At 43.0% G+C, this 14191-nt stretch overlaps 1 protein-coding gene across 1 annotated transcript in view; it reads left to right on the forward strand.

Moving 5' to 3' along the window:
- The first annotated feature begins 3257 nt into the window (after positions 1-3257).
- Positions 3258-14191, forward strand: part of arhgap17b (Rho GTPase activating protein 17b) — a 38979-nt gene continuing 28045 nt past the window's right edge. The window contains exon 1 of the mRNA XM_080857227.1: positions 3258-3513. Within this exon, the coding sequence (XP_080713353.1) occupies positions 3461-3513 (53 nt within the window). The 5' untranslated portion in view covers positions 3258-3460. The remainder of the gene's footprint in view (positions 3514-14191) is intronic.

The following is a 14191-nucleotide window of genomic DNA, read 5'->3' on the forward strand; positions in this document are numbered from 1 at the left end:
TACCTACACTATTCTGTCCAGTAGAGGGACACACTACACTACAGAGGGTGTATCACAGCATCACACCACAAACTCTCACACTCTCACATGACATCTGACTGAACCTGCTTTGTTTCAGCAAGTAGGAATTGTGACTGTGACTGAGTATGCAGTGGCAAAAGGCCGCAGGCTGAATAGGTGTAATAATGCCTGCATGCTAGCACTAGTAGGAGGCCCAGGTAATATGACTTAGAAAATATACAAGGGAGTAAAGGGGCTTGTCACCATGGTCATAGTAACCTTATGAGCACATTGTATACCCACTTAGCTGTTCTACAATATTTGAATGCTTTCTCTCCCAACCTTATTCAGTTTGAATTTTGTATGTATCATGTATGCATGTATGCATGTACGCTTGCTTGATCATCCTGATACGTGTAAGAAATAATCTGCCATTCTGCCCCCCCCCCCCCCCTCCAATTCTTCTACCTCTAAAACTCTCTACCCAGCCAGCTCCAAACAGGTGACCCCCCCCCCCCCCTTACGAGCCGAGCTTCTGCTGCTGTCGCCATTGTGATTGCTCCAGTGGGGATCAGGCCCTGGGCTCTCTAAAACGCCTTGAGATTTGATTGTTTTGGCATTATATAAAACAAATTGAATTAAACTGAAATAACAGAAGACACAACAACATAAAATGTAAGAGTACCTATGGAGGGCCATGATCACTTTACAAACAGATACCTGCCTGTGTGTTGGATCCTGCAGGGTGTTAGTGAAGCTTTCCCATGACGTAAGTGACAGACTGTGGGGAGCTCCCAGCATGCTGTGTGTGTTGAGTGTCATTTCTGTGTAAATGTTCCAATTGAGAATGAGGCTCATGTCTCCCTGTTGTGTCTAATGTTAGGGTGTGTGACTGTTATCATTGTGCCTGTGTTTATTGCTGTTTGATGCCTGTGGAGTTCCCTGTGTTACTGTAGCGTTATCTGTCACCATCTGTGTCTATGTTATGTCAAAGTTAGACCTGCTTCATCTTTTCCACAGGCGGCATTAGTGTTTTCCTGCCGGCGTATGCTTTTCGGATCAAAGGCTTGCAGCCAAATGCAATTGATCTTCATCGAAGAGCCCACCAACACTACAGTATGGAACCCTAAATAGCAGTAGATTTATGGTCGCTTTATGGTACAGAGCTCGGTCATCTTGCTGAATATCTTCTTCATTTAGAAGCTGAATAGAAATTATGTGTGGTTTGCTCTTTGCTGTGTTGGACACAACAATGCCTCAGGGTAACTGTTGTCTGTGTCACAAAGACTCCAGCTGACTCAGTCACTCAATGATTTTAGTTACCACATGGTGACCCGTGCTCTCTATACACGGATCCCACAGAGCACTCGAATCTGTCTGTTCAGTCTAAAAAGGCAAAAAAAACAACAACAAATAAACTTGTATGATTGACACTGTTGAAAAAACTCAAAAGAATACAAAAGACAGCAAACCTCTAGGTTCTTGTGATTGCAGGCCACGATGCCTCACGGCGCCCTCCTTAATCATTTGTTTAGTTGGTGTTGTTTTTACATACATGATAATTTATTCAGATGCCTTCATAAACATAATTTATTTCCCTGACATTAGAGTCATCACCAAGTAAGGGATAATGTATAGAACGCAGGTCATTGTCAGGAAAATAAGCCCCGACAGGGCGAACAGCACACCTACGCAAAGCGGAGGGGTGTTGCTTCACCCTGAAGGGGCTTATTTTCCCGACAATGACCAGCGTTCTATACATTATCCTGCTTATTATACGGCTACTTGCCAACACGAAAAAATTACTTCACACAGTGTGTTTTCTTTACAATGTATTTGTTACCATTAGTATAAAAAGTGGAGAAAGCAGAGAAATAGTTCGTCAAAGACGTTGAACTTCAAACATTGAACAAACATTCTTTAGAACACAGGTGCTCAACCATCCGCTGAAACTCCATTGAAAAGTTACCGGACTACTTTCGCAAGCAAACCTTCTTGCAGTTCCCCGGACAAATATGTCCAGAATGGGAGATCGTGCCTTCTCCTCGCTGGGGCCACGACTCTGGAACAAGCTCCCGGAGAACATTAGGGCTTTGGACTCCATCACTACTTTTAAATCCTACCTCAAAACCCATCTTTTTATATCTGCCTTCTCCTAAAGTCCTGGTTTCTGTTTTTGTTTTATTTCTTTTCTGTATTGTTTTGAATGCACTGTTTGCTCTAAATTGCTATTGTGACCCTGTTAAGCACCTTGAGACATCTTTGTATGTGAAAGTGTGCTATACAAATAAAATGCATTATTATTATTATTACTTGCGGAGTGCTACGAAAGACGTGAATCAGAGGCAAAAAGGCTACTTTCCTTGACAGCGGTCATTATTGCATAGCAACGGTCTGCTATCGGTTAATAACTGACCGCAGATTCAGAACGTTGGGAAGCCCCATTCAAGTGAATGGAGCATTCTACAGCATTAAGAAGAGCCGTGTAATAACAATCTATAGCGCCATAATGGTTAATGGTATTCATGGTTTATAGCCTACAGTCAGACACAGGTGGTATAATGTAATCACCACCTCTCTATTATTCATACAAATACATCGAATGATTGCCAAAAAGAGTTCAAAAACAGTTCGTTTACGTCAATGTATGGCGTTACCGCGTAAAACATTATGGGTTTACTTTTTTTCGTACAGCTTTAATTTTTGCTGAGTGACAGAAGTGACCACCAGGCTGCAGTAGGCTACAGTTGTAGATGCGTGAATGGGACAGGAGTTCACCTTGATCATAAGTGTTTTGTGTTGAAAAATAAGGGTTTTGTGAAAAAAATAATTATGACTCATTAATGTGTTGTTAGTAAGTTACGTGTTGTCTACCGTAATTTACAAGATAACATTGTTCATTACAAAAACAGGAAATAGTAGGTTATGTCCAATTTGCCTGACTGTAAACAAGCTCATTAAATTGTGCTAAAGGGTGTGTAAGTTTATTTATTTTTGAATTCATAGTTACATAAATTCTAAGCGCGCTGTGATCTGACAGTTCGGCACATTCACCACCAACTTAGTGTGAGTGAATCAATGGCATAGCACCGAGGTATCATATGTCATTGGCCAGTTTGCAATTGCTTAATGTAGGGAAGTGAACACGACTTCCTCCTTCTCTGTCCTATGGCTCTACGAGTGCTTGCTTGCTCGGTGAGCCAGGAAGAGATGTGGCGAGTTGAACAGAAAATGGGCTTGTAGATGCCGTGTTATTACTTCAGTCTGCAAATAAAACTTTGCGTGTGGTGACAATCCATTTTATTTTTGCGGACTATTCAGCCATTTGCTCAGAAGCGCGCAGCAGTGAAGTACAATGGAAGAAACCAAGCCTTCTCAGAACCAAGTTTATGGAACGATATAACGGGGAGGCCTGATAACTTCTCAAACTTGTGGGCGACAGCAATTTTAAGGCTTGAAAATGAAGAAACAATTTAATCGAATGAAACAGCTCGCCAACCAAACGGTTGGAAGGCAAGTAAATGGATCATTACAAAACATGTTGCTTGTTTTATTGTTTTGATGCAGATTGTAGTATATATATATGACATCCATGTTGAAATAGACCTGCTAATACACTTTGTAACGGCCCTGGAGCCTTCATCAGGGTTGTCTTGACGAACACATTTTAATGGCATTTGTATAAACATTTCTGTAAAGCTATGGATATAGCTGTTATTGAAATGAAAGTGCTGAGCTAAGAAATTGAGTCTCTCTGTTTCAGCTTGGGAAACGAATCTCAGTGGCAAACTGAGAGTGTCATTGAGTCATTAAGGACTAATAATGTAGTACAGTTTAGCCAGACCATGCGTTCTGTCATAAGACCTCACATTGGTGGAGTAAAGCCCACTTAGCTGTGAGAAGCTAAAGGCCATGGGAATGTTGCAAAAGTAACAACAGAAATAACAATCTCCCTTATTCGAATATTTTCCCAAATCCACCTGTGGCCGAACTGGTTTGTTTAGTTTTGAGAAAATTGTCATGTTTCTGTAACTGAAAACTCTGCATGCAGGTACCTGTTCTGGTCACATTCGGGTGTGCTTCACTGCCTGTTCCTTCATGTAGTATGTACCATGTTGATGTGTGGAATTATTGTTGTTATTAGAACATACAATGTAGTGCCCCGAGTAATGCATATGTATTTATGAATAGCAGATCTGAGCCTTTCAGGAGAACATTTCAGGAGATGCCAAACAAATGAAGTGGTAGTTGTTGCTGGGCCTCTGTAGTGGAAGAGGCTGCAGGAAGTGAAAAGCACAAATTAAGAAAGAGATGATGATGCAAATGACACAGAGGAAAGCAGTTATTCACGACCCTCTCATGTACACAGTCTCCCTCTTTAATGTAGCCATGTGTTGTCGTAGGCTACTGCAGCTGAGCGGACTCCAGGGTAGACGTGGGAGTGCGCTGTATTTGAGTTGGCAGTATTGTGATTTCTGCAGAGGGCTAGTAAAATGTCTTTCCCCATGAATATATGAGGGCTTTCTGCAATGACGGCCTGGAATACTCATTACGCCTCTAATGCACTAAAGCAAAGGGCCAGAGTGGAATTTACTACAGACTTGAGCGAGGCTCTCTGTGGGTTGGCAGGGACAGTGACCTGAAAACCAGCCTTTTGCTATATTTAATATATTAAATATTTAATATAATAATATTTAAGTCAGTTGATGTTTTTTGAAGATTCTGTGTTATTGAGGCTTACTGTACCATGAGTGTGGCGAAGAGGTGGCAAAAATAGCCAAAGAACCTCTGCCAACAGGCGCAGATTTCATGGCCGTTTCTCTGGAGTGTTTTCTGTGTTTTAGTTGTTGGTTACATCTCGTTAACGCACCTGGTGTATTACTTGGACCTGGAACCTCTGGGTAACAGTAGAGTGTGTGTAGTGGATGGTAGGTCACCTACCACACACACTTAATTGGCCTGTAGCTGATCATAATATTATTGTTGGAGCAGTTTGATTAGTAAATCTACTAACCCTCACACTTAGAACCCTCTCCGAAGAGTTCTATTTATTGACAAAACATGCAGCTAGCCAGCCAAAGTAACATGGTTGCTCCCACGAAAACGACTAAAAGACTAATTCCACAAAATGAAAATTATATAGAAATAGTATATGACTCTTTTTACGGAAAAAAATAATGGGAAATGACAATAAGATTGGGTTTGACCACTTTATATGACCATTATTTACTTTAGACATGATGAGCAGCTTTTGCCATATTAAGGAGGTTTAGTTACTCTAAAATAGCTGAGTTGCATGTTACTTTTAGACACTGATGTTCTGAATAGAGATCAAATGTGGTCACTCACAGCTGTTTCTCACTCACAACACTTTTGTGTAACTTCCACCCATAGCTGACAGTGGCTTTGAGGCAACACATAACTAATAACCAGTGTGATGTTGCTAGCCTGACATTGCTTCAGTATAACCTCCATAGGTGACATAGTGGCTTGAGGCAACACATAACCAATAACCAGTGTGATGTAAGCAGGGTTCTTTATTTTAGCTCTTCAGTTTTCACAGAAATAGCAGAGACCTTTCTATACAGCGAAACGTGTTTGAAAGAGACAGCAGCTACTTGGCTTGCATGAGTTTATTCTTAAAGGTATAGTCAGTGATTCGAATCTGCTACACTTTTTGTCAAATTAAGAAAATTGTTCTTTGCGGTCTTCTAGTTGTCCGTGTCCTCTCAAAAACTCTGGTGTCAGAACACAGTCCAAGCTCAGTAAATTCCAGCAAATGAACATGGTGCTTCAGAAACATTTAATATGCTGTTGAGCTCTAACACCAACAACGCTTCACTCAAAATCATGAACTCTTCTGATATAGGACTTCACATACACACAAAAAAAAGGCCTAGGAGGACACCACATTGCCATGTCAAATGTAACTTGATGTTCTAATGGTGGAGTCAAGGTTTTGAACACGATCTCTTATTCTGGGTGTCCTTGCTATTGATTTCGGATTTATGACATTTCAGTGGCCCCTACTTTGCCTATTGCCCTATTAGCTCTCCTCAGATCAATACTAACTCAATATTCATGGGGAATCTAAAAACACTTGAGCTGGCAAGCTGTAAGTGTTCAGGATATTTTAGAGGGGTTTCCCATCATATCTTTTTACATAAAGTTCTGCGGATTCCAGCCCAGTGGTCTCTCAGTGGAAGACGTTTTACAACCAATACCTGTAAATGGAGGAACTCTTTTGTGGCGCGGCTAATTGATCCCTGTGAGTAGGAGCATCCTCCAGAGAAACGTCGGTTTGGACTCCTGCTGACTCTGCAGGCATGTAGCTCCTCTAATACTACCCTAATGAGTAACTCTTCCACAGTAACTCCTGTTGTAGAGCTAGAGCTCCCCAGTGCTCTGCTCCCCCCGCGGGCAATGCTGGAAGATATATGACCCCCATTACTGGCTCTGAGTAGGGTCTCGTGCAGCTTCTCTGCCAGCTTCATTAGCCATGAGTGGGACCATATGCCTTTCTTCCAGTAGTTCAGTTGTTTTTTTCCATAGGGCTGCTGGTGTGCATTTGTGTGCATGCATGCATATGTATGTATGTATATATGTGTGTTTGTGTCTGTGTTTTGATTTTGATGCACAAACATGTGCGTGCAAACATAAGGTTTTTTCATGAGCCAACGTGACATGTTTCTCATATAGTTTGGTGGATTGTGTCCGGTTCTCACACGCTGTTCAATGTTGGCACGACCGGGGCTTTGCCTGAGCTGCCTGCCTGTCTGTGACTCACCTCATTATCCAGATGTGTTTGGCCGGGGCAATAGCATGCTAGCCAGATCCATCTGAGGTCTCATCCAACAACCCTTTCAGCATACTACCTTTGTGATGGTCAGGTATGATCACTGTATGTGAACATAAAAGTTAAAGTTTAAACGCTTATCTGTTGTAATCCAGGGCTATAAATTGTGTGTGGTAGGATGATAGTTTGCATTTACACAAACATTCTCATCAAGCACAGTTTTCCCGGACATTATGTAAAGTCCACTCATAACTTCAAATTTGAATAGTTTCTGATGTGGGCAGCAGTGTGCAATCCTGAGATTGGTCTTTTTTCCCTTTGAGCCTGCATGTTGTACAGGAATCAACAGACAGAGGAACAGGGAGGAGAGCATTCTGATGCAGCACGGCACACTTCCTTTTTCTCTGTCTAGGGCGCCTCTCTCTGTGTTTCACAACAGTATTCCCTCACATTACCTGAACAGGGCTCCTTCATACACACAGAGACAAGGCTGCAGTGATACAGACACACATTGTTATGGAACATCTGTGTCATTTTATGCAATGTCTGACTTAGAGGCGTAGTTGCCTTTGTGATTTCTATTAGGTTTGATGTGTTTTAGGAAGCTAGGGAAATAGCCTGGTGGTGTTGAATTGTGGTTGCTGAAGTGTGTATGGTGGAGGCGATACAGAATGGCAAAAGCATATGGTTTGCTTTTGAGGAGGCCTTTGAAGTGCTTTTGTGTCAAATGTTCGCGTAAATCTCTTCTGGACATGACTGTGTGCTGACAAGCCTTGGTCTAAAAGACATTAACCAGTCATGGACAAAAGGCAACAATCAGTGGTGTCAAAAGTAAACACATTCGCTACTCAAGTAGAAGTATTGATACTGGAGTTTAAAAATACTCTGGTAAAAGTTGAAGTATCGACTTAACCTCTTTACTCAAGTGAAAGTAAAAAAAAAAAGTACAGGCTCTAAAATGTACTTAAAGTATAAAAGTAAAAATTAACCTTAATAAAAAATAAATAAATAAAAAAACATTGAAAGCTAAACTAGTTGGACTTAATATAATTGCCACGACTGTTAGAAAAAGAAGCTTAATTTAATAGCTGATGAGTGCTACATGGAGCACATGTTTTTCTCAAACTTTATTAGAATTCAAGTAGACCTCCACACCATTTGCACATTCGTCTCTCATCAAGGGCCTTTGCAACTAGGTTCATAGTCTTTGCACATTCTACCAGAAATGCAAGCTCAACAGGAGTAAACCTGTTAAAATAACAAATAAAAAGCTCAAAATGTCATATTTATTTAATGGAACACCTTCAATTCAATAATAATAAAAAAAAATTGTAATGCTAATCATCTGTGCTGAGGGTTAGTTAATATACTGTTTATATAGTGTTTTATAGCTTTTCTATTCAAATTGAAAGAATATAGCTCTCTGCTCTGTGGGCTACGGCGCAAGCTTAAGACTGTTGCCATGAAAACATTAATGAGCGTGAACCACACAGGCCAAAGTTAACATTGGGAGATGGCGCACTATCAGATGTGCCCCACTAAATCTGCAAAACTGTACCCTGTGACCAAGAGAAAAAAAACATAGTCAGAACTGCCAAAATACAGGCAGCACATAGACTGTCCCACCAGGGACAAAAACACTCTGGACCATTGCTACACAACACTTAAAAACGCATACCGCTCTGTTTCCCGTGCAGCTTTGGGACTCTCCGATCACTGCCTGGTTCATCTCCTCCCAAACAACAGGCAGAAACTAAAATCTGTAAAGCCTGTGGTGAAAACTGCGAGGAAATAGACCAACGAGTCAAAGATGGAACTACAGGCCTGCTTTGACTGCACTGATTGGGGTGTTTTTGAGGCCACATCAACATCACTAGACGAACTCCCAGACACTGTGACGTCCTACATCAGTTTTTGCGAAGGCATGTGTGTACCCACCAAAACGTACCGCATCTTTAATAACAATAAACCATGGTTCACAGCAAAGCTCAAGCAGCTTCGTCCAGCCAAAGAGGAGGCCTTCAGGAGTGGGGACAGGATCCTGTACAACCAGGCCAGGAACACACTGACTAAGGAGATTAGAGTGGCAAAGAGAAGCTACTCTGAAAAGCTGAAAAACAGGTGTTCAGCTAACGACCCTGGTTCAGTGTGGAGAGGCCTGCAGGACATTACCAACTATAGGAAAATCTCCCCCCGCTCCATGGAGAATCCTCAACTGGCTGACCATCTGAATGTGTTTTACTGCAGATTTGATCACCCCACATTCACACCTCTCACCCGCTCCAACCCAGACTTCACACAATCATCGGCACACCCTGTTATCACCTCCCCCCTCCCCCCTGACTCCCCCCCTGCACTGACGGTCTGTGAAGAGGAGGTGTGCCAGCTCTTTCGGAAGCAGAAGACACGGAAGGCCGCAGGCCCAGACGGTGTGACACCCTCCTGTCTGAAAGCCTGCTCTGATCAGCTGGCCCCCTATCTTCACACGGATCTTCAACAGATCTCTAGAGCTGTGTGAAGTACCCATCTGCTTCAAACGCTCCACCATAATCCCAGTCCCTAAGAAGCAATGCATCACTGGTCCGAATGACTACAGGCCCGTCGCCCTGACGTCTGTGGTCATGAAGTCCTTTGAAAGACTTGTGTTAACCCATCTGAAGGGCATCACAGGCCCCCTGCTGGACCCTCTGCAGTTTGCCTACCGCGCAAACAGATCAGTGGATGATGCAGTCAACATGGGGCAGCCCTACATCCTTCAACACCTCGACTCCCCAGGGACCTACGCCAGAATGCTGTTTGTGGACTTCAGCTCAGCGTTCAACACAATCATCCCAGAAGTCCTCCTCACCAAACTCACCCAGCTCACTGTGCCTGCCTCCACCTATCAGTGGATCACAAACTTCCTGATAGACAGGAAGCAGCAAGTGAAGCTGGGTGAAACAACATCCAGCACCCGGTCAGTCAGCAGTGGTGCACCTCAGGGATGCGTGCTCTCCCCACTGCTCTTCTCCCTCTACACCAACGACTGCACCTCAGGTGACCCGTCTGTTAAACTCCTTAAATTTGCAGACGACACATCAGTCATTGGCCTCATCCGTGATGATGATGAGTCTGCATACAGGCGGGAGGTTGAACAGCTGGCCCTGTGGTGCGGTCGCAACAATCTGGAGCTTAACACGCTCAAAACTGTAGAGATGACAGTGGACTTCAGGAGGAGCCCCCCAGCACCGCCCCCTTCACCATACTCAACAGTACTGTGTTGGCTGTGGAATCCTTCAAGTTCCTAAAATCCACAATCTCCCGAGACCTGAAGTGGGAAATTAACATCATCAAGAAGGCCCAGCAGAGGATGTACTTCCTGTGCCAGCTTAGGGAGTACAACCTGCCTCAGGAGCTGCTGATCCTATTCTACACAGCAGTCATTGAGTCTGTTCTTTGCACATCCATCACTGTCTGGTTTGGATCCGCAACCAAACTGGACAAGAACAGACTTCAACGGACTGTCAGGACTTCAGAAAGGATCATTGGTGCCAACCTGCCGACCATTCCAAGACCTGTTCACATCCAGAGTCAAGAAGCGGGCAGGAAAAATCACTGCATACCCCTCCCACCCTGGACACAACATGTTTCAACTCCTCCCCTCTGGTAGGCGCTACAGATCTCTGTTCGCCAAGACCTCCAGAAACAAGAACAGTTTCTTCCCTCTTGCTGTCTCTCTCCTGAACAGCTAACCCTCTGTGGCACTGTAAAAATAACCAATGTAGAATTACCCCCGCAACCATATCTATTTATTTCACCCTTCTTGTATAACACAATACCATATAGTATTTATTTATGCCTGCTCTTCCTGGACTCTTTGCACTATTGTTTATCCATTGCACTGTTGTATTGTATTGTTTTGCACTGTTGTACTGATTTGCACTGTTGTATTGTTTTGTGTTGTAATGTATATTGAGTAATATGTGTAAGCACAGTGAGAGCCACTGCACCAAGACAAATTCCTTGTTTGTGCAAACTAACTTGGCCAATAAAAGTTGATTCTGATTCTGATTCTGATATCAGACAGACCAATGCCGGTAACGTTACTGCTAGTTAGCTATCGCTAGTTTTCGAGTATTTTGGAAGTTTTAATTCAGACTACAATGAGGAATGTAGACTATTTTTGTGAGGTGACATGACCTCATACAAAATTGCCCCACCAGACATTTTAGGCTAAAATCGCCACTGCTACTGTGTAGTACATTTTAGATCGTAGTACTGAAATAGCCTACATTTTATCATCACAGAGAGCTAACTAGGTTAACCTGTAACTTAGGATCCTTTAGTAGGCAACTGCTAGCAAGCAAACCAAGGCATGTTGGAATGTTCCTCTGCTAGCCAAGCTGTCGCAAGCATTGTAAATCGACCATTATTAAAACTAGACGTAACGCAAAGCGTTACAAAATATGACCGCCGAACTGTTCAGTAGGTTTTGGCACAGAATGAGTCATGGTTGTCAGTGTGTTTGTGTGTTTTTATGTGTTTTGTGTGTGTAAATTGGTTCGTGTTTCATTTTTATGTATTAAAGGAATTATTTGTGCATGCGTACATATGTCTACTGTGTGTGTGGATGTGTGCATACGAATGTCTACTGTGTATGTGTGGTTATCTGTTGCAGTTTTGACCATGCATTATGGTGCAGTTTTGACCATGTCAGCCAGAGATACCTGCAAATACATCACCTCATGTTTGCTTTTTCATTTTTAAGTAGGTGGCGCTATACATAAAATGAGTTGTTATGGGATGGGTTGACATGGCCCCTTAAGACAAACATACAAAAAACATGTGGCCTTCCTAAGCCCTACAGTTCTCGGGATATTCGTATAAAACTGTGTCAGCCCACCTACAGGCCAGTTGGTGTACAGTCACATAAAAAAACAATTACTGTATGGCCCCCATGGACAAAATTGCATGAAACTTGGCATGCATTCAGCGGGTCTCATAATGATCCACCACTTTCAATTTCGTGCACTTTCAACAATATATGCATAAGATATAAGTGACTGGAGTTGTGAAGAGTGCATAGTTTGAGGGTCTGCCACGCCCACACCCTTCAAACTTTGTAAAAGACTCTCATAACTTTTAATTCCCCATTGCTGAAGAGTAACCTGACCACGTTTGAAGGCATTACTTTTAAATCTGTAGGAGGAGTTCAATCACATGCGAGGTGTGGAAACAAAGTGAAGTTTCCAACCACCAACAGGTGGCACTATAGGTGATATCAGTCAGGCATAGGTACGCGTTCGGGCCGGATCCAGCGTCCACCCTAGGTCATTGTCTCTGGATCAAACAATGTACGCAACAGTTAAAAGAGACTTTGTGTTTTGTGGCAAGCACTAACAAGTTGGCAAAGTTTGAGGGTCTGCCACGCCCACACCTTCCGACTAATGAGAAAATCCAATATAACTTTTAGTCGCCCATGGCTGAAGAGTAGCCGGACCACATTTCAAGGCGTTACCATTAAAGCTGTCGGAGGAGTTCGATCAGATGCGAGGTGTGCAAACGGCGTCAAAACGCATCTTCCACTCAAAATGGCCGACTTCCTGTGGACCTGTCACCATGGCGTCGGGAGACTTTTTGGTGCGTCCAAGCATGATGAAGACGTGTACCGAATTCCGTCAAGCTACGCCAAAATAACCCCAATGCGCGGGGGTTTTTGCAATGTTCTAGGGGGCGCTACAGAGCCATTTTGCTCCATCAATGGACAAAAACTCTACCGAAGATGGACGGTTACAGGCTTGATGTCCCTGGCAAAGTTGGTAATTTTTCGAGCACTTTGACACATATCCGATTAAAACACCTCATTTTTGCTTTTTAATTTTTAACTAGGTGGCACTATACATGTAATGACTGGTTATGGTATGGGTTGACATGGCCCCTTGACACAAACATACAAGAACAATTTGGCCCTTCAAGGCCCTATGGTTCTCGGGATATTCAAAGAAAACTGTCGCGCTACCTACAGGCCAGTTGGTGTATAATCATATAAATCAATTTATTGCATGCCCCCCCGTGAACGGAAACTTAACGTGCAGTCAGAAGGTGTCATAATGATCCCACACCTCCGATTTCGTGCAGTTCTGACCTTGTCAACTTACAATTAAAATGTTTTACAACACTCCATTTTTGCTTTTTCATTTGTAACTAGGTGGTGCTATACATGAAATAAGTGGTAGTGGAATGGTTGACGTGGCCTCTTAAGACCAACATACAAAAAAAATGTGGTCCTCCTTAGCCCTACGGTTTTCGACTTATTCACAGAAAACTGAATCGCCCCACCCTCTTTAAAAGGGGTCCAGTCCGACGGGGGTGCAATGGATCAAAACGAAAATCAGTGGTTCCACGCTAATCTAGTAAGGCTACATGCCCACCAAATGTCGTGCACTCCGGTGTTTCAGTGTCCCGGAAATCGTTGACAGAAAATCTGCAAAATCTGTCACGCGGTGGTCATAATAATAATAATACAGAGCTTACCTCTACATGTTTTGAATGGCAAAAGTACGTGGTTCTTGGGTTCGAAAAGTGTGCGCCGCATTTTCCATGAGTCCTTTTAGTTCCCGACGATTTCAAACAATTCTTTGAGGTAGGGCCATGCATGTGGAAAGTTTTGCTGTTCTCCATCGACACTACTGTCTTGCGTCTTCAGACCCTGCCGACATCTCGCTGGAGTTGCCATCTCTTTCTGACACTGTCATTACCGCGGGTTGTATCATTTGTTTACCTCTGTCGTCTTGTTTTGCGTCATGCGTAAAGAAGATGGATAGCCTAACCAATGAGTGTTATGGGTTTCTAGGCTTCTTCCAATTACGCTTGAAATCAGTATATCTGGATGGCGCCACTGATCTGTATTGGATGGCGCACATTTGAAACTTTTGAAACAAAACCGAAACCAAGAGTAACGAGCCTGTTTTAAAAATGTAAGGAGAAGAAAGTTCAGATAATTGTGTTGAAATGTAAGGAGTAGAAGTAAAAAGTTGCCAGAAAAATAAATATTCGAGTAAAGTAAAGATGCCTAAAAATTCTACTTAAGTACAGTAACAAAGTATTTGTACTTCGTTACTTGACCCCTCTGGCAACAAAACAGTTGCTCTTCCCTCACCCTGGTCCACAGGAAGCACTGGCTGTGTTGTGTAGTGAGACAGCACTCTGTTGTATTGTGTTGTATTGTGTACAGGGCCCTGTTCGGCATAGAACTGAAGCTAAGATAATCAGTCTAGCTCGCCAAATGAGATAATCTAGCTTGCTAAATGAGAACAGGCTATACCGGTCTGGCGACGGGCGCTAAACTACTTCATAGTCGAGTTAATGTGTCCCAGGCTAAACTCGTCAGCTAAATTGCGTGTGCACGTCCTGCTT

Source organism: Sprattus sprattus, assembly GCF_963457725.1.
Source record: "Sprattus sprattus genome assembly, chromosome: 18".
NCBI classification, from domain to species: domain Eukaryota; kingdom Metazoa; phylum Chordata; class Actinopteri; order Clupeiformes; family Clupeidae; genus Sprattus; species Sprattus sprattus.